The 21,317-nt window shown below is 37.1% G+C and overlaps 1 protein-coding gene across 9 annotated transcripts in view; it reads left to right on the forward strand.

The window, feature by feature from the left end:
* Positions 1-19,903, forward strand: part of LRRC28 (leucine rich repeat containing 28) — a 58,722-nt gene extending 38,819 nt beyond the window's left edge. For 7 of the 9 annotated variants that reach the window (XM_087744624.1, XM_087744620.1, XM_087744621.1 and 4 more), the window contains 4 exons: positions 5,788-5,890; positions 9,481-9,656; positions 12,264-12,423; positions 15,379-15,516. In XM_087744624.1, coding sequence (XP_087600750.1) covers positions 5,788-5,890; positions 9,481-9,656; positions 12,264-12,423; positions 15,379-15,451 — 512 coding nt within the window. In that variant the 3' untranslated portion in view covers positions 15,452-15,516. Of the gene's footprint in view, positions 1-5,787; positions 5,891-9,480; positions 9,657-12,263; positions 12,424-15,378 lie in introns of all 9 variants that reach the window. The other 2 variants (XM_087744619.1, XM_087744622.1) reach the window with 2 other exon arrangements.
* Positions 19,904-21,317: the final 1,414 nt, after the last annotated feature.

A 21,317-nucleotide genomic window follows, 5' to 3' on the forward strand; every position in this document is an offset into this window, starting at 1 on the left:
CACTTCCACACGTGTGTTACTTTTTAGCCCTGCCACGGGCTAATCTCTGCTGAAATACAGACACACGTACAGATCTGTCGTGTCATTTGAATAGCCATTAGTAGGTTTTCTAGAATACAATCAGAGTTTGGTGTTAATTAGGTGCAGATGAAGTTATGATAATGACATTGAAAAGAAGCTGAAAATTGAGGTGGCTAAAAATGAGATGATAATTTCTAAATTAATTACATTGTATAGGTTTAACTTAATTTCTCTCAGTACTAGCAAGTTAGTCTTTAAAGAAGCTTATGATCTTTCCGATTTTCTTTGCACCTTAGTTTATATTACTGGAAAGTAAGTGCAAATAATGTCTCCAGACATTAGCTTTAGTTATGGCTCAACATATGTCATTATATAAATGAGAAAACAAGTTCCAGGATGCATCATCCAGATTCCACGGTACTAACTAGAACAAGCAAAGTAACTTCCCCTATTTTTGGCAAATATTTCTAACTCCATTTCATGAGACAAGAAGTTGAATCTTTTTAATTTTGCAAAAATAAGGTGCTGCTTAATAAGATGACGTGAAATATTAAAGGGTAAAAGTTTTCGCTACTTTTGCACTAGTAGCTTATCTGTGAGTGAGCGATGACCTGGATGAGCCATAGATCTGCTGAAGTGTTTTAAGTTCAAAAGGAGGAAATAAATCTCTAATATAATGACACACCTTCTTTTTTCTTTATTTTTAGACTCAAATTCAAAACATTCAAAAGGAACTTTTAAAATAACGGGAAACATCAAAGACTGTCAATTGACCTTGTTCAGTAATTCTTAATAGTAACTCACTGGTGAACATTTGGAGATAATTTGCTATCTGTGGATATGAAACTGAATCATAAATCGTAGAGTTCAGAGGAAAAGCAGCACAGTATAAATGTAAATGTTTAATCCTTCCTCTGAAGAATCGGGCTTCAGAGTGGTCAAGATGTGATGAAATAAAGTAGAAGGGAGAGTCAGTGCATTGAAAAGCAAAAAGATGATATCTATCTTCTGGTGTATAGGAAAATATTTTTCTTGGAGTATTACTGAAGTTAAGGCATAACTGTAGCATTATTTCTGCTAGCTGCACATGTTGGCTAAGTTTTTTTGTGTGTATTCTTACATCCAACGTCACTTTACTAGTTAATGACTGCGTGAGGACGTTAAATAACAATGAAAGATACTGTAGAAATATCTACAAGTGATATTCAAGCAAGAATTGTCAAACAATTTTTTTTCAATTAGGGAGTTGAGTTGAAAAGCAGACATTTTAGCTCCTGACAGAATTTTTTTCTCTTTTTTATTAGATGTGTCCATGTTAGAAGAAATATGTTTGGAACATATTGCTTAATGCTTTTTAAAGTGTGATTTACTTTATTTATTACATATGGTGGTTGACATCTACTATGCCAAGGAATCCATTCTTCCTCATCTAAGTATGTCCCTTGTAGCTGCCAGTAGAGCCTCTTTGTTAAGTGTAATGGAAATCTGCATTTTCCTGTTCCTAGATTGATAGGTGTAAGATTTATTCCAGCAGTAGCACAGTACTTTCACAGCACTGCTGGATAGGTACTATGTAGTTTTTTGTCCTGTACATTCTTTTAAGTTTGTGGACACATGCATCTTAGGGAAAAAAAAGTATAATGCTATTAATGAATTTTACAAAATACAATAAAAATACCTGATGCCACTCTCGGACTTTCTGAACTGGTACATAAACAAGCAGATGGGTAAACAATAATGAATTAGTTATTTGTTTGCAGAATACATTTGGATATGCCAGTATTTTAAAAAAGTTATTATTTTTCAGCTATTGAATATTCCAGTTTATATTCAAAGAAACAAGACTGTATGGATCTGAGTCTTTGGGCCTTCCTAATAAATATATTTAAAAAAAAAAACAAAAAACAAAACCACAACCAAACCAAAACAACAAATAAATTGTGTGTGTAAATTGAACTGGAAACTGCATTCTGGACAGCCCTGTTATTGTCAGGGTACCTTTCATGCTGCCCTAATAAATGGTCTTAGGAATTCTGTTGTTGAATGGCAGATGGAACTACTGATCATTTTATATCAATGTACTTACAATATAAATTATCCTTTGATAGAAATTTAACTTTACAACTTTACCATTAGCAAATGCTCCAATGCCTGAAAACAAATTCCATTGCAAGCAGAAATTTGAGTCTGATGACATAGCAAAAATGAAAATGATTTATGTAATAAAGTACAAATATAATTAAAATAGGCCATAAATTCTCAAGTGTACTGGCAGTACAGGGGATGTTATGACAGCAAATATTCAGTGTTATATCACTTTATTGAGGCTTTATGTGCACTTTTTGTTTAGAAAATGGGTCTAGTAATTATCAGTGCACAGTAAACAAAGGTCTTATTCTACCTTGGTATATGCTGCTTTTGTGTCCTTGCCCTCATAGTATGGTTAAAAGAGCATCAGTGCAGACACACAAGAGCTTTTGTTCCATCTTCAGCCATGTGGAATGCATATGCCAGGGCCCTGAGGTTAAAAAAAAAAAAGGGAGAAAAAGAAAAAAAGGAAAAAGAAAAAAATTAGAATTGGGGTTTGTTCAGGACTCATGGCATTTGGTCATTTCTGGGAGAAAGGTCTTTGATCTGGGAGCCTGGAAGGAGGAAAGTGGAAATGTTTTAGACACAGTACAGTGCTTGCAAAAGCCACATGAAAACCTTCTTTGTAGCTTTAGCCTTTTCATAGATGGACAGCTTCCTTATTTTACAAAGTTCTTCAGAAGCGTGTTTTTTAGAGAACTTTTAACAATATTTGTTGACTGATATAAGACATAAAAATTAATGAGGATGGGATACAAAGAACTTTTTAAAGTGATGATTTATTTAAATTTAAACTTTATGGATAGTGTTTGAAACTGGAGAAAAAAAATCTTTTGGGGACTAGAAGATGCTTGGTTTTTTAATGCAAAGAAACTGTATCAAAGGAACATTTATAGTTACAGGCTATTTGGCTTTGGGAATTGAATTTTTCCTACTGAGATATTTTGTCTAACATCCAAAAATTTGCTTTAATTACCTAGGAAATGCAGTCAACTCAGAACTTAGAATCTAAACATAGCATAAGATAAAGACAGAGGGAAGAGATGAGATGCAGCCTAACTCCCCCCTCAATGCATATGAAAAGAACAGCTTTAGGGCTTTTTTTGACTTGCCTGATTTTCAGCCCATTTGCATACATCTGTGTAGAAATGAGCAAGATGAGCCTCTTCTAAAAATTTTCTTCCATTCTCTAAATTAATAAGTTAAACAGTAGCACACTCAAGCTACCCCAGCAACCCATAGTTTTCTGCTCTTCTTAGTATAATTGGCTTCTGCAACATGAGGCGATATTCTCTCCGCGTTAGGTGTGCCATGCACGTGCTATCCGCTTTAAATTTTATTGGCTGATTCTTTTCCAGCCTTACAATATTTTATGGTGTTATAGTGCCTCGGTATTGCAATATTTTTATTCATTGTAGGATAACAATGTTTTTGTTTCATCTAAAAATATCCCAGAACTTTACTAAACTATTTTCAGCCCTGCAATACTGAGCCAAAATAAATCATCTTTTTGAGGTGTTAGCTCATAATGATGCACAGCAGCATCTCACAGCAGTGCCCATCAGTCAGCAGAGATATTTGTACTCGCTTCTTGGGGCAGGACACTTGATGGATGCAGCAGATAGCTCTGCGACCTAGAATGTCTTTGGGACAGGGTCAAAGAACCATGTGATGGTTGAGCGTGTCCCCTGACGTCCAGTGGCTCCGGTTTGAACAAATACCAGATTATGGTCCCTGAAACCTCCATAGACTGTTGCACGGCAAGGGCCATATTAAAAGAAAAAAAAAAACAAACCCTCAGGGTTTTTATGTTAACATTTTTATTTCAGAAAAGGAATCTATTAATTTTCTGTTGCTATCATCACTTGTTCTTTATATCAAAGGTTTGATAATGTGTACCCTCTGAAGTTCCTCCTCAGCCTGAGCTTTTAAGGTTTCTGGTGCTTACAGCTGCCATTTAAGTGGGTGACAGCTGAAGACATTCAGTATACTTTAAAATGGCCAAACATTTGGCCATTGGAGGAGGCCAGTGGGAGGGGGATCACTCAGAATATCGTTTGCTTTATCTGCACTAAGTGGTGTCCAGAGCTCTTTTGTACAATAAAACTATTCAATAATAAAGAAGGGATTGTATTACCTATTGTCATAGAAGGGAATGATAAGAGCTCATTATTCCAAATAGACTTTCTCAACAGAAATATCATGGAGATTGTTTTAATTTTTATTCTGTTCTTGGCCACGATCACAAAAGGGACAGAAGGTAGGCTAATTCCTCTGGTTGTCCTTATCTTTAAGCCAAGCAGGTAATTGACAGTTGATAAAGATAGGAAGTCAGAATTAGTCGATATTAGTACCGTCTTGCAATGTGGCTGATTCAGCCAAATGCTTGTTTATCTTGCTTAGTTTCTATAACACACTCATAAAAGTTTAAAAAGTTGAGAGGCATACAGATTTTTTTTTTTTTATATTTTTTCATAATGCAATTCGTCTGGGTTGCAGCTATCCCCTTCCAGGCAGAGAGGCTTTCAAACATTGTTCTCTTGGTTTGTGCTTTGTATTGAACGCATATGTCTTTTCCTAACCCAGTATCTCGAATGGCATAGGACCTACAGATGAAAGGGGCTGCCCAGATGATCCTACGTGTCAGCTTCCTTGCCAGTTCAAAACTCTTTTAGACTATTCTTTTTAGTTCACGGTTTGATTTGTCTTCTTAAATGTCTCACATTAGCATGTTTTCAATTTCTTTTGATAGCAGACAGTTTTACCACTGACTAGATCTTGCTGATAGGCAAAAGTCTTGTTTCCGAGAATTATTCCTAGAAGCCTAAACTTTCCCTTTTAATTTTGCCCCATTTTCCCCACTTTAATTTTCTAAACAAAATAAAATTATTCCATATCTGTATGCTTATATCTGGAGGTATGTTAATATATTTCTAGCCTGCGAAGGTATTGCTTAAACATGCTGTACTTGCTTCCTTTGACTGCCAGCCATGAATATTTCAAGAGAAATAATGTAAGCAGCACACCTTCACATGTATTGATCGTTTACTTGTAGGCACAGCTTTTGTTGTATAATATTCTGCAGTTTAATGCTTATATATTTTCTTGTGTTCTGTAATTTACCACATCACACAGACTTGTTTCTGAATGATGACTGGTTGTATTTGGTTATGGCTAATATAATCAAACAAGTATCTCTTCTTGGAGAAAAGAAAGAGTGGGACAGACCACATTCTTGTTTATGTCTTTACCACTTTACCAAACATAGGGAAGCTAGGATTTCAGTGGCATGAGGCCAGTTAATGAAAGCAGGTTTGACCTTATGAACTTGAAGTATGCACTGTAGATTTGAAATCAATTGTCCCTTTGCTTCTTCAAACTGACTTCAGAGTTTATCGATGTTAAAATTTAATTATTTATAATGGGATTTTCAGGGTTATTGAAAACGAGTTTTGTTTTGTTTTGTTTTAGTAATTTTCAATGCTATTTTCTAAACAGCTTTTCAGCTCATCCATAATAAAATCATTGGCTGAAATTTTACAACTGAGAAGGACTAATTTATGTTTGCTTACATTGAGTCCGATTAGCTTATTTATAATTAAAGAGAATTGCTTTGCTTATAATTGTCACTATGGCATCTCTTCTCTCTCTGACTCTTTTCCTGTTTTCTAAACCCAGATTTAGGTCGTTCTCGGGAGCTACAATATGTTTATGTGGATAACAATATTCATCTGAAAGGCCTCCCATCTTATCTGTATAATAAAGTCATTGGTTGCAGTGGGTAGGTATGAATTAATTCAGATGTCTTACCTGTTCCTTATGAAATTTCTCATAGATATCTGCCTGTATGATACCACCGATTTCTTTTTTTTGTGTGTGTGATTGATTCAGAACTGATGTTACTTTGAGGAGATTACTGCAGCTCCCAGTTGTGTTTCATTTTTGTAATAAATCTTCTGTGTTAATTACTGACTTTCAATATTTTAGTATTAAGCTGTAACAGACAGTGCAGTTATTCTGAAGGAATTTTTAATGATAATGTAAGTCCTAAAGCTGAATCCTAGCTTCATTTAAAGGTTGGCCAAAAATGTAGGCTTCACTGAATTTCCAGAACTAAAGAATGAACAAAATGTTTTTTAATGTATTGCAGCATCTATCTAGTTCTTAAGTTCTCGCATTTCTGTAAGTTATGGGCCATGTCTTGGAATGTCACATGCAGTCGCATCACTCGCTTTGCATCTCAGTATCAACTTCTTGTAGATCTTGGTACCTACTAACTAAAATAAGTAACTTTTTTTAGTTATTATGGATTGACAGGTATATTTTTACATGTGCATTTAAAAAATATTCTAGGTTGTCTCATGTTTGTGGTTAGGATGTGAGAAAAAGTGGCCTGTCTAGGACACTAGCTTAATTCTTTCTGCACTGACACTAGCATAAATTAGGATCAGCACCACTGATGAATGGAGCCTTACTGGTGTAAAACTGATCAGAAGAGGATTGTCCCCATTACCATCTAATTATAAATTTCTGGTACGCTCACTCTCAGCAAATCTTGCATTAAATATAAATTCCCTCTCTAACAGCCTGCACTCTACTGCAATATGCGATATGCTGAGTCTTGGCATTTTAAGGTTTTTCTAATATTCCCGTGTCAGCTGGTTGTGTGATATTTAAATACTTGCAGTTGGATTATAATTCTGCTGAACTGTGTGCAGTCTCAAGTTTCTACTAATTTTGTTTTTCAGGAAAATTTTTTTCTAGCCTTTGATCTTTCAGAACTGATTGTAAATTGTAAGACAGACATTAAATTGACCCTAAAGGTAATAGAACTGTATTGATTGTGACCAAAAACCACTAGTGACAATGCAGGAAATGTACCAACAAGTTTGGTCCAACTGTCCTGCCTATTTCAGGTGATTTTAAACAACCATGTCTTTGGGTTTTTTAACAATTTAAGTCCTTATTTTATACTTGGTCAAAATAATTTTATCTTTGCATTGACTTTTTGTGAAGATGATATCAGTTCTTTTTGCTGTCATTACATGTACGCTGCTGGTGAGGCTACCTGCTAGTATCTCTGATGGAGACTGTTATAAATCTAGTATAGAAGAGACCAAAAAAGTTGCAAGTGTCGCAATGAAATTAATTCTTGTAATGTTTCTGTGGAATAAAAAAATTGTAATAATTTTTTTCCTTAATAATAAAGAGTTAAAAAAAAAACTTAGTAAGCAAAATAATATTTGTATTTGTGTACCAAACAGATATTTGTCTTTATGTTGTGAAACCGTCTTGAAACATCATAGATTATTTTTAAGGAAAATTTTCAACATAGGTAAGAGCACTTATGCATATTATTAAGAAACCAAAGGTTTTATTTGATGATGTGCTGAGTGATGTTAAAATCCTGTAATAACGGTCATATGAAGAATTTCTGTGTTCTTTCCAAAAAGGCATTAGTAACCAATGCAAGGTTTTCATGGGTCAGGCGAGAGTTGAAGATCCAGGCTTTAGTGGTCTGTCTGGTCATCCACTGGAGAATAAAATCGGACATGCTGCCGTTACTAACATAAAGCTAGATTTCTGAAAATAGAATGTAAATTGCATTGTGCAAGTAATGAATCTCTGTCTGGGAATCCTGCAAGTCAGACTGACTGAAAAAGTCTTTTATGTAAGAGGTGATGATCTCAGCACTCAAAATAAATTTTGATCTTATTTTTTGCAGATTGGATTTCATAGTCTCCACCTAGGTGGCTGTCAGTCTTGTTGAAGGCAGCCAGTAGGTGGTCACAGCTTTCTTTCCCCAGTTATTTATTCACCAGGGTTCTTCTGCAGCTCCATTTTTTCCAGCTAGTTACACCATCCTCTATTCCACTTTTTTAACCTCCATGGATTTTGTGTAGGGTTTTTTTTTAATTCTTTGTTCTTGCACCCAGTATTACTCGCAGGTTGAGATTCATTCTCTAATCCATCCTGATTTAAGAGTGTATATCTCTTAGATGATTCCTCTTGATGGTCTATTTTGCTTGTTTACCTTTTCCAGTGTTGTGGTCAGGCATTAATAGCCTCACCCTCTACATAAAGTAGACCAAATGGCCCAGCTCTGAACTGCAGAAACTGTAGTGAGTTTATGGGTGTGTCTTCCAGCTAGGTCAGTTAGGGGTTAATCAGCTTCAAAATACAACATTCTAGATTCATTTGTTGTGATAGCTAATTCGTTGGGTATGGATTGCTGGGGAATGGATTGTTGGAATACCAGATCTCTGAATTTCCAATTATATTTTAACCCTGTTAATGGTTTGTGGGAAAGTATTAAATATTTAACAAGAGGCTTATTGACTGTTGGATGCTGCTCTTTTTTGCTTGTTTCTCTGGGCTGTTTTTCCTTTAATCAGAGGAGATGAGATTCTTTGTTATCAGAGAAGTACTATGAGACTTCTTTCACATCTGATAAGGTTGAGCGTAGTTACCTCAGTTTTAGGTCCAATATCTGGGAAGGCTGACAAATTTGTGTTTCTGTTCCATTTGTTAGGACTGGCCCTAACAAGTTGCTCTTGGCTTCAAATTTAAGTTGTCATGAACAATTCGGATTCCCCTCTTGACTTCCCCAACCTCTTAGTAGAATTTTCCTATGCGTGTCTTTTTGGTATGATAGCTTGCAACAGGGATCATGTAGAGAGTTATTATTTTTACTACAAGCTAAGTTTCTCTGGATCCAAATAGCCTTCCTTTTCTTTCTATGATTTGGGAAGGACAAGGCTAGTAGACTTACTAGGGTATCTACCCACCACAGCTTAGGCTGTTCTTTTCATTTTTCCTTCACTCACGCTCCTGCACCCTCAAGGGACCTCTGTGGATGGAGAAAGGTACAGAATCACCCAGTGGCACTTAAATGATATTTTTGGTGGTTGTAGTTTGCCTCACATATTGTAGCTGAGAAATCCAATACCATTCTCAACTGGTTGATCCAAGGCACAGGAAGCCAACTGTTCGGTATGAAACTGCTCCCCTATGTAAAATATTTAGTAGTAACGGCATTCAGAGCCTAAAACAGATTAGCGTGTTGGCAGTGTAAGGGACATGTAGTGCACTTGGTTCACCTCCTTGGGATTGTGTTCTCATTTCTCCAGGTTTTGAATGTTATTTGATAAGTAAAGACCTCCAGATGTCCCATGACTAGCACGTCACAGAAGGTGGGGATCTATAGAAAAAGTGTGTCAACATGTATGGCACTCCGCAAGGAATCCTCGAAGGGTGCTGAACTGAAGAACAGTATCAGGCATACTTTGGGTTGGTCATCTGGGTTTCCCCATAAAGTTACTTTCACTATTTTTGTTCTCACCACTTTCTAAATGTCTTCTGTCCTTCTAGTTGTGGTTCTCCAATTCAAGTTTCAGAGGTGAAACTGCTCTCTTTTTCATCGGGCCAGTTAACTGTGTTCTTGCCAGCAGAGGTGAAATCTATAGGGACAGAAACAGATCATGTGCTGCCTTTGCAAGAACTGGCCATGAGGACCCTCTATAACACCTACTACAGATTTTTAAAAGGTATGAAATTTGTGCATTCTTCAGATTACAGAAAGAGTGGAAGTGCTTTTCTGGCAGTGATAGGAACATTTCAAATAGCTCTTCAAAGAGCTGTGCAAGGGTTAATATTTTCAAAGATTTATTTAATTGAATTATGTTTGAAATGCTGTATTAGAACAAAAATGTCCAATATCAAAAAACAGAGATCCAAAGACTATTTTTAAGGTTGAGTAGTGCTTACAAATGGTTTCTTTCTTGAGGACTGCATAAAGAAGGACGCTTTTTGCAGGAGAAACTCTTTAATGGAAATAGGAGATGAGAAATACAGTTCCCGAGGCAAGATTAGATGCATCAGCCAACAATGCAACTTCTTGCCAGGCAGCACACTCCTAAACTGGCAGACTTGTTATACATAAGGCAAAAGAAATGCTAGCAGCCCTTGGCCATTTCAGTACAGCGTGACAGCTGAGCTGTTTTACTTCTGCCCTAATTCAGACTCTTTGCTGTAAAGTGGCCCTTGGCTCATCTGGTTATGCATCATGCAATCACATGAGTTAGCAATATCTGATGATATCCTGCAGATTCAGATTTTGTCAGATCTGGATGTATTGTGATTCTCCCCTATTCACGGCACCTTGGGAATTCGTCAGCTTTAGAGGTGAAAGTAGAAAGCAGAAGGGTGGAGAGTTACGATGGAAAGATTAGAGGGTTTATGATAAGGGGTCACTTGTACCGTGGCCACTGGAGTAAATCATAACTGCTGAACTATTGCTTTGCCAGGAAAAGTGTACAAGGAGGTCTGCAGCAAATCTGCTGTAGGGAAGAAGCTTCATGTTGAGGGGTGGGATAACCATACAAGCCTGTGCTCATATGAAAATGCACTGCTTTGTGGAGAATGTATTTACTGACATAGAGGACATATTAATTTGCAGTTTGCAGTTGTGTATTTTTTGTGTTTCTGCATATGGAGGGAAGAGGGGGAGGTTTTTAGTTGTTTAGTATCAGGATATAGCTGCACCAAAATTACACAATGACGAATGCCATTTCATTTTGATTTGCAAAATTCTAGTCTTTGAAAAGAAGTTTGAGAGCATCAGGTATGAGATTTTTTAAATCAGCAGTAACTACTTTTCTCACCCCGTTGTGACTTGCACAATGATTTCTGGAATATGACTGTGAATGTGGTTCCTGAAAATGCTGGTGAAGTTTGGTTTCGGAATAGCAAGATAGCACTGCAAAATCAGTTTAAGAAATGGTTTGTAGATGGTTTTTACAAGGCTGTGAGGATTATATCTAGTTGCAGCCAAGGTGCAGAACCTGAAAAAGATAGTTAAAAAAAAAAAGGTTTCACCATCTTGCCTACAGTGTAGCAAACTAGAAGTACTATGTAGTCTTTGTATACATTTATATATACATATACACACACATATATATCTTATTCTGAGTGACCTCATTAAAGGCTGTGTGCATTACCCACCCACAACACCCACATTTCAGTGAGGCAGGAGTAATACATAGTTCAGACAAGTGTAAGATAATGGTGTGCTGGGGAAGCAGGTGGCGCATATGATTAAAGTAGCAGATTTGATCGATCACTGCCTAAATTTGCAGTTTCAAGGGTGCTATTAAATCCTAGGCAGCTGCTAGGTAAGTATGACAGAAGCGACTGGACTACTTTTCCTCAATCTTTGTTTGGTTACAGAATGTGACCTTTTCCTTCTGACGCAAATGTACTATTCGTCATGCCTGTCATCTCAATTGATGCTGTTGTGGTACATTGTGTATGGGGTTAAACCTTAGTGTTTGAAAGCTGAAACTAGTGTGATATCGCAAAACTGATTTATCAGGTACTGCATCTTGTCTTGATTACTCAGCACCTAAACTCATTCACCTGTCTTGGCTGTCTCTCAGTTTCTAGATGGAGATTAGCATGCTGGTTTTAAATTATAAAACACTATGTGGCTTGGGCCAGGCCTGAGAAAATGATTGCTCTTTCCCATGAAATGACCCTGGAGTCCCTTTTGGTGAAAACGATGGCATCTTGTAAACTGTGGGGGCACACTTAAGAGATTATGAATGTATTGATCTTTTTAGAGTGGTCTCTTTGGTTGGACCTGTGAGAATTATGCTGGGCTGGGTTGTATTTCAAGTAATTCTAAATATTTCAGATCCCTTTTTGCTGATGGTCTGGTCTGGGCTTTTTAGTGAGCTTAGCTATCCTGCTGGATTGGTTGCTGAAATATTTTAGTAAAATACTACTGATGTCCTTTTCAGAATTTTGTATTGTTATTCATTACCAAATACCTGTTTAGATCATCTTTGTGTCTAAAAATGCTTTATGGTATATTACTGGTTTTTATTATTTGCTTGAGCTATAATATTTTCACCTGGGTATTTGGGCCCAGTTAATCTTATGCCTACAGATGCTAAACTTATACATATCAGTTTAACTTTTTGAACTTACACATGGAAAGCACCGTGTGCTTCACCCTAATTGTGGTAATTTGTGTTACCTTGCTGTTCTTTTGACAAAGTCTTAAGAATGTGAGACAGCTGATTTTCCAAATTGTTTGACTTTATCATGCAATTGTTTTGTTACAAGCCTTTTTTGTTTCTTTTCTTCTCTAGATTTGAACTTTCTGACTCCAATCTCGCTACCCAAAAGCCTCTTGGAATTGCTGCACTGTCCCTTGGGACACTGCCACCGCTGCAGCCAGCCTATGTTTACCATTGTCTACCCAAAGCTCTTTCCCTTGAGGGAAACTCCAATGGCAGGATTGCATCAAGGGTAATTATACAGGAAATTACACTGGGGTTTCATTTAGGAAGAAAAACACCTTATGGAACAAAGCATATTCTTAAGGATTTTATTTTTTTTTTTAACTTAGCAGCCTTTCAAATCTAAAGCCCCTGTCCTATGATTGTATGTAAAAGCTGACAAATCTTTTATTTACAAGACAACCAGAATACTGCTGTTAGCCTGTTTAACAAGGGCTACCACACTTGCCTGTTTCAGACTGCTGTAATACAGTGAAGGGTTTTGATATGATGGGATTGACTTGTTTGTGGTAGTGCAGCACATGCATGGCACTTCTGTGCCTTGAAGGACATACTACCCAACACCAATGCTTCCCCTGATGGTCTCAACCCTGACTTCAGGAGAATGCCACCACCAAATAGAAGTGCGGTAGGATTAAAGATGGAAAAAAGCTCTAAAGCCAGAGCTTAATTAAAATGTTCTGTGGTAAAATGCTCTTGTTTTTCTTTCCATGCTAATTAACTTGAGATATGCTGTGGAAGCATTCTGCATTGTAACATACATTTCGTAGCAATACATCTTTTTAAAAATATTTCAGTTTTTATGGTTGTAGCAGTTGAGAATGTGTCTGCAGGATTCACAAGTCAAGTAGACAAGCCTACACAGACTTCCCGACTTGGACAGTACAGTCATAGAAGGGACTCAAAACTGGGATATGGTTCAGGGAATATTGCCCTCATGTACATAAAGATTTAAAATATCTTTAAGGTGAGCACAGATTGCATTGCAGTGATTCTTTCCCTAACCCCTATTAGTCTGAGTTGATACTGTAGCCTACTATGAGCCATAATATCAAGTAATCCACTTTCTGCAATGCAAAAGTTATCGTCAGAGAAATTTCAACTGGTTCTACTTGGACAAAAGTACAGTATTGTTTGAAACCTAATAAAGAAGGCTTAAAGAAAAGTCACTTGGAGTTAAACAAGCAAATGTGATGTTCAGGTTCTTTTTAGAGAAATCAAGTCAAGCCATTAGTTATAAAGCATATGCCTAAAGGTGGGGAGCAGAAAAGAAAGGTGCTTTAAAAATGGATGTTTCTGAAATTACTTGTTGGTATATATAATGCGCAAGAATGCCACTTAGTTCTTGTCCTGCTGAAATCCATTGATTTGATAGTTATCCTCCATAAAAATAAGAAACTGCTTTTCAATAGGAAGATCTTTAAGAAAAAAGAAGAGACTATTTCGTGATTCAGATTGATGGTACCTATTTTTTCCACAGCTGTATCACAGGTTATTTTGCTGTGAGTTTGTGGCATAAGAGGTATCTGATTTGTAAGCAATTCAACTTTATGAAATGAAAACAACTTAGGTATGCCAAATCTGGACAGCAGCCAGAAGGCTGCATAAATGCTATTTTGGAAAAGTCATCTTTCTTAGAAAGATCTGATTGTAGAGATTGCATACTTCAACATGCCCTTCTGTTACACTTCAGTCATATTTTGAAATTCAATGGATTTCATGTTGAGTAAAATAAATTGCTTCCACATTACAGGCTTAATATTCAGAGTGGCATAAGATGTTATAATCATGCTATAAAGGATTTCTTTCAAGCACTGAACAGTATAATTTTCTAAGAAAGTGATAGAAAACTACTTGGTGGTCACTAAATCCTTATATTATCTGAAATAATCCAAGAATGGGAGAGTTTGGACTAGAGTAGAGCGCTCTACTTTCTAATCAATTGCTAAGCATTGCTCATTGTGGAACTTAGTTACGAGATGATAGACATATCAGTAGACACCTTTAGGAATTATTAAAGTTACGACTCGACAAAAACATACTTTAGGGCTATTTTGGAAGAACACTATATTAACATTCTAAAATATATTAATTGAAAATACATATTTCTGCATGATTTTCATTTGTTTAAACAATGGTTATCATTCCTTCCCTTAGACAAGAATGTACTGTGTTCTGCAAAATGCCTTAATGAATACAGTCTTAAGTAGCTGACATTTGATGCAAATCCACAGAAAATAAGATCTCAACAGTTTAGCCTGTCATCCTTATCTCTGTAGCTCGTGCACTTGACATGGTGAGATTATGTGGAATTGTAGAGGTGTGATAGCTGGTTTAGAAAGACGTGAAGGACAGGGTTTCTGTTCTAAAGAGCTTACAGTGACCATGAAAACAGGCAGGGTAGGGATCCTGAATGTTTGAACAGCACTGATTAGCACATGCCACATCCATGCCAGTAACTTCTGTTGGGATTTCCGTATCACATTCTGTATCCTCTTATAGGAAAGGATAGTTGAGTGTTGAACTGGATTTCTGTATCTGAAAAAGCACAGATGACATGAGTACTGGGTAAAGTGTGATTTCCGGATTAGTAAAAACCAGATCTTAACATTTTTAAAGCAGATATCTAGGTCCCTGCCAGGATGGGGGCAGGAGGAGGGTCACAGTGAGGCTAGCATCATGCTTTCATGTTGCCACCCCTGCTGTAGTACCTGGCACAATGCGACCGCACTGCCTGCCGATCACCCTTTCTGAAGATCTGGGCCCAGTTTGTTCACTCGACTGAACCAAAGGAGGACACTGGACTTCAGTTATTTCATGCCTACAAGCAGTAATTTAAGAAACACATGAGCAAAGCTGAAGCAAAGAATTACCCAGCTATTTTCCTTTTAGCTGTTAAACCTACTGGCTATAACACCCAGCCACACCCTCCACAGAAAGAAAAACCACATGCTGCTGCTTTAAACTGAATACATAAGAAACCAAGAAGGTTTTTGAGAACCCCTGCAGTGTTTCCCTGCCTTTGTATCAGGGACTCATCTAGAGCAAATGAATCTTCTTTTTCTGAAGTGTCGAGATCAGCTAATCCTGTATTTTACAAACCAGCATATTGTCTGCTGTTGAATGGGGTCAGGAGCTTTAATCTTTACTGACAACTGTTCCCCCCCCTTTCTTTTTTTTCTAGGAGGACAACTGTTAGTTTTGTGGCATACTGCTGCTCCACCCAGTGTCTGCAGACTTTTGACCTACTGAGTTGATAAACATTTAAAACTACTCAGGAGTGCTGCCAGTTTAAAGCTGCATTAGACGTCGTATCCCATTGGTACTGGAATACTGTGTGTGTGTGCGTGTGTGCCAAAGCAGCAGAAGTGCCCAGTCGGGAACACTAAGAGGCACTTAAATCCTGCCCTATCAAATTTGGATGAACTGCAGAAACTTTTCGGAAGTGTAAATACTAAGCTTTTAAAAGTATTAACTTCTCTCCGCTCCAAGACAGCATACAAACCAAACAAATTCACAAGCTCTGACTTCAGGATTTCCAGTATTTTTTAAATGTGGCTGTCTTCAGGTTGACCCATTGCATCATTTGAGGCAGTTTTCATTCCTCTAACGGGAAAAAAAAAAAGGTTCAGTTATGACAAATGAGTTTTAACTTGCTCACCCCCCCCATCCTCTTCACCCCTACAGCTGGATTCAAGTGTGTAGATCTAAGCCTACAGAAACCTTTGATGGATCCCAGTGACTTTCCCACAGAATTTAGCTTCTCATCTTAATATTTTCCCCAGGAGAGTTATCCCAGTTGTATACCAAGTCTTTGACAGTTAACTGTGATATTTAAATCCACATATTAAAAGCAGTTCGTTCTTTCTGGTATCATTAGAAGCCACCCTGATTTAATTGGAGTAACTAGGATATGACTGGAGACTAAAGATCCTGTTTCAGTAAAGAAGGCTGGTACTGATGCCTGCACTAAGTGGTCTTGCTCCAGCATGTTTGAGGGTGTGTTTTCTTTATTTTCATTGCTGGAGTTCTTTATTTTTAAAAACACTTCCCCTTTTGCTTCTTTGAGTTCTTCAGGAAGAAGACGACTTTAAGTATCAATTTCACTTGAAGAAAACTAGTAATATGACAGTAAATATTTATCTATATTTATTATATTTTTACAATTGCAGACTATAGATCTGCAAAGAGTTGGTCTTCATCTTTTTCTAGATTCAGCATTTGGCTGATTTGTGAAAGTGTGTGCCTCGGAGAAGGCTGGAAATCCGGGGGAACGTATGTGTATCTCCATGCATAGGTATATATGCATACATAGATATCTTCACAGAAGGGCTGTAACATTTGTTTTGATATATTAATGGCAGATTTAGCACAAATTTCCACTCACTATCATATTTGTGGGAATCCTTTTTTGTTAGATCTTGTTAATTTTAAATAAAGGACAAAGGATGGGGAAAAAGGCCCAAAATGCCTGCATGACTTAAAGTTTTAATTTTGCGCTGAAACAGTTTATACAAAATTAGCCCCTCTTGACTTGTTTTGGAATATATAATTATTTTTTTAATACAATGTGGGGTTTTTTTTACTTTCTATTTCTTTGGTATAAAGTACTTGTTGATTTAGCACAGTGTGCTACTCTGTGCAGTAGGTAGTTACAAGCTGAAATAGATATGAATGAAACAGTTTGTTGTAAAAACGGCAAGATAAAGGGACTTATTTGGTAGTATATTAGCATATGTTGTGGTGAGGTGTGCATGCTTTGAAGGGAGGAGGCATTAAAATGTTTTCCTTTTGCCAAAGAAGCATTTGTTCCTGCTGCAGGATTCCTGGCATCTCTTCAATAAATAGAGTATCTTAAGAGCTTAAGAGAGTACCAAAAAGGCAGTTTTTGAGGGTGGAATTTTTAGGTTCTGCATGTCACTTGTAAAAGCTCTGCTGGTTTTATTGGGTTGGTTTTAGAGAGTTGAATTAGCATTAAGAAATGTAGAACTTAATCCTTCAGGAATGCAAGTATCATCTACTGTTTAAGAATTGTGAAACTTCCTAAAATAAATCCCATTTATTAAATCTGCTTTGCAGTAGGGGAAAGAGCCATGTCCAAACAGACTTTGTACTATTAGATTTCAGACTTTGTCATTTCACTGATTTGTTTCAATGTTGGTATCCCCAACAGGCCTTCCCACCCAGCGGGGTTTACCGCTGAAGCAGCAAAATGAATCTTCAGCTTTTTTCTTTTCCTTCAGTTCTACACAGTTGAGATGTAAACTGCCCATGTACAATTATACCCATATCAGAAATGTGCAAGTGTAGTACAGAGTCCTTTTTTTTTTTTTTTTTTTAAATAGATGATAAGAGAACTACGGTAGTGTTATAAATATTAATTTTTGATACAATACTGATCATGAATTTTCAGTATTATTTTTACTGTGGCTTCCTCTGTTTTTGAAGGAGATGTTTTGTTGGAAGTTTATTTGTCCTCTTTTTATACCAACTTATAGACTCTAAAACACAGTTTATTTCTGAATTCAGTCTGTAAATATTATTTTGGAGTTAAATCTTTTGATCAGCTACAAGGCATCGGCGTTTGTTTGATTAGGAGTCAGTAAGAATGGAGCTTGATAATTTTTTCTTATTATTTAATTTTTATTATTATTATTTAATTTTTTTCTTTCTTCTTCCCATAATCCAATTATTTTTTGACTGAGTTCATATCAGTCTCTTTAATATTGTCTACAAGTGCGGTTCAGAAGAAATTTAGTCTGTTCTATAAGCAGGATGAATCTTAACTAACACTTTAATGGATGATATTTCAAGAATGGAATGTTCAATGAATAAATGACTTAAACACGCAATTGAAGCTGAAATGTCATACCCTATTTTTGTAAAACAAGGAAGAGGAAAGCCAATATATAGACTGAAAATGCCGCTTAAATTCATGTTTCTCTGATTTTTTTTTGATACAAACAGTGTTTGCATTCATCTGTATCTTTGGGTGATATTGTTCTAGATTAAAATAACTCCATTCTCACTTGTCCAAATTTTTCTAAAGTTGTTCTACTGTAAGTGTATTTCATAACCAGCTAACATGAGAGCCAGCTATGCAAGTTGCAGAGGGGAGAGGGAGCTTGTTGCAGATTGAACTGTGCATCACTTGTTTTTCAATACAAGGTGTCACAATACTTGGACTTCTCTTTAATGCGTTTATTTCTAGGTAATTTTTGATTGCTTGCTCTTGTTCGTCAGGTTAGTTCACGTTGAGGTAAATTTTGCCTTGTACTGCAAAAAATCTAGTTCCAGCAGTTGAAAAAAAATGACCATTTTTAAAGGGCTTTTTGTCATAAAAGTAGGTCTTAGCTCTCTGCTTAGAGTGGGAGCAGAAGTTTCTAGGATTTTTTTTTTTCCGAGGTGTTATAAAGAGAAAGGTACAGGAGAGAAATGAGAGAAAATAAGGCTTTAACCCATTGATATGGCTATACCTTTTTTCTGAGTAAAGATTAACTCCTAATGTGATTAGGGAGCACAGCCATAATTTTTGTTTATGTTGTGATAACAGGCACCATGTTAATAAAATTGGGACCCTATTGCTTATAGAGGTAACTTTTTGTTCTGCCACAAAGGAAACCGAGGAATCTCTGGCTTTGTTTAAAAATACTACTTGAGCGGTTTTACCGTGGACACTGTTAGATTTGGAGCACTGTTCTTGGGAACCTTCCTGTTACTCCCCCAGAGGATCAGAAATACAAATGTCCTTTCCTGTGAGAAGAACAAGGTCTAATATCAAGAAGTGCGTATTTTTCTGTTTTGGCCTGATGCTTCTCTTGGGCTCTTATTGAAGTTCATTACAAACCTTCTATTTACTTCGTTGCGGTGAGGTTAAGGTCTTACACTGAGCAGAGTGGAGCTGTTTATTGCCAAGTTGGCTTCAATTCTTACATATCGAATTCTGCTGAATCCCTTTTTCTGGCATGAAGGGAGGATGAGACTGTTGTAACACCCGTGTGGTAGCAGCGTGTCAGGTTTTACTGACATCGCAGCCAAGTTGAAGACTGGAGAGTGACAAACCTTTCACTAGAGAGGAGGACCTTTTTTTGAAGGCCACTGTGGCCCCATCAGAGTACCACTGATAACAGAAGAACTTTTGCCTTGGTGTCAGTGGAGGATGCATCAAGTTTTAATTTATGAGAGAGAAGAACGTGTTTTATGGTCTTTGTATTTCTCGCAAAAACTGGGACAATGACACTGAAGTCCATGCCTGCTGCTAGGCAGCCTCTCTATCTGCAGCTGAACTTGCGTAATTCCAAGACATAACTATCTTTGCCTCTTACCTCCCTCTTAATACTACTCACATTGTTGCAAAATGTTATAGTTAACTTGTGATGGAAGAGACTGAGTAAATTGAATCCAGAGTTTTTATTACTTTTTGTATTACAGACCTGTTTTGTAGGAGACCAAAGGTCTGGTGGAAAGAAATGGCAAGGCTCATGTGAAGTCTTCATTGCTTTTGCTTTTATATGCCCTTCTTTGGATTACAACTTGAACTTGGATTGCAACTGAGTTTGTTCTATCTCTGTTGAAAGCATATGTGTATTGCTTTTTTGCTCTGTATTAACCAAATGTCACTTAGTGTGAAGGTGAGCTTGCTAGATGTTTTATTTAAACTTAGTGGTGCAATTTATTGTATGTGCTTGTTAATAAACTATATTTTTGGATAGAATTACAGTCCATTAAAGTTAACTAAATTCTTGCTCCTGGGGCTATTAAGCTATGTTAGGATGTAGCATTTAATTTACATTCAGTTCGTTTGCATAGTAATTAGCTAATAAGTCTCTTGTCCCAAGGCTGAAGAGGTGGGCTGAAGACACTTCTTAAAACACTACCAAGCCCAAAACACCACTTCAGTTCACTAAATCCCTTTGTCTCAGATACTGTAGTTCACCAGATCTTGCACAATAGGAACAAAACCATACGGAAACGTTACTTTAGACCCTTCTGTGGATTGATCAAAGAAAAATAACTTTCAATAGGGCTGTATTAAGTGCCACCCTGATAGTCCATAAATGTGGCTGTCATTCATGTATTATTTACTAAGCAGCATTCAGCAGCTTTTTTCCCCTCATCTAACAGATATCATAGGAACAAGGTTGCCAAAAATAAGTACAAATTAAGCATCTGTTTTCCCAGTTATTTCACTCCTTACTGTGCAGCATTTTGCTTCAGTCAAAGCTGCTACTCTGTATCTGTTCTGATGATGAGTTCTTTTGAGTTGGATGCTGTCTGAATTCCTGTATGTGTATTGGGTGAATACTAGCATATGCATTCTTAAATGAGACCTGTGTTGGTCAAGGTGACTCTGAACATCAGTTGTCATGGATGCCTTGAAGGGTTCACATGCCATTCAAACTTCCCTGATGCTTCTTTGCTAGTACGTTTACAATGACTTGCCTTTTCAGTATTTTACAAATGACAACATAAATTTCCCTCCCCTTGCAATGTAGGTAGCCTCTGTTTGCCAGGCAGCAGGAGGAGGATGCAAGTCCCTTAATAAGTGAGATGGGGGGGAGAACAACCCTTAACCTATAACTTTTACCAACCACTGCTGTGTCCCTTATGAATTAGAAAGAAACAAATGGGAGAGCTTAACATCCTTTTCCTTTGCAATTAAAAGTACTTGGCATAAATGCAAGCTAAGTGGAAACTTCAGTGGCTGAATAATGCTATTGTATGCAGGAAATGAGAGGAGCCGAGATCTCACTTGGAAAGGCACTGGATGTTTTGTGACTTCTAAGCCAAGATTTAGGGCTGTTCTATGTGGTGACATTTTGGGAACTTGAGAGCTGAATTGAACCACTGCATCTGCATCCCCCAACTTCAGTGATCACTTAATACTACAGTAGAGCCCTCTCTATTCTGCACTGAAAAATCCTACTGGTATTCCCTGTAGCTGGCTCAGGAGCCTGGGAGTGGCCATTTATAGCTATCAGATTTCTGTCTGCTACTTCAGCAAGAAAGAGAGCAAGAGTTGACCGAATGCTTTCTTTATCTTTTGACGTTTTAAATAATAAAAGCCTCATAGCATGCTTTTTCAGCACCCGTTGTGCCCTTCAGACATCTCCCCCTGCTCCC

The sequence above is a fragment of the Nipponia nippon genome, unplaced genomic scaffold (assembly GCF_047370975.1).
Source record: "Nipponia nippon isolate SJK-2023a ecotype South Korea unplaced genomic scaffold, ASM4737097v1 scaffold_9, whole genome shotgun sequence".
NCBI classification, from domain to species: Eukaryota; Metazoa; Chordata; class Aves; order Pelecaniformes; family Threskiornithidae; genus Nipponia; species Nipponia nippon.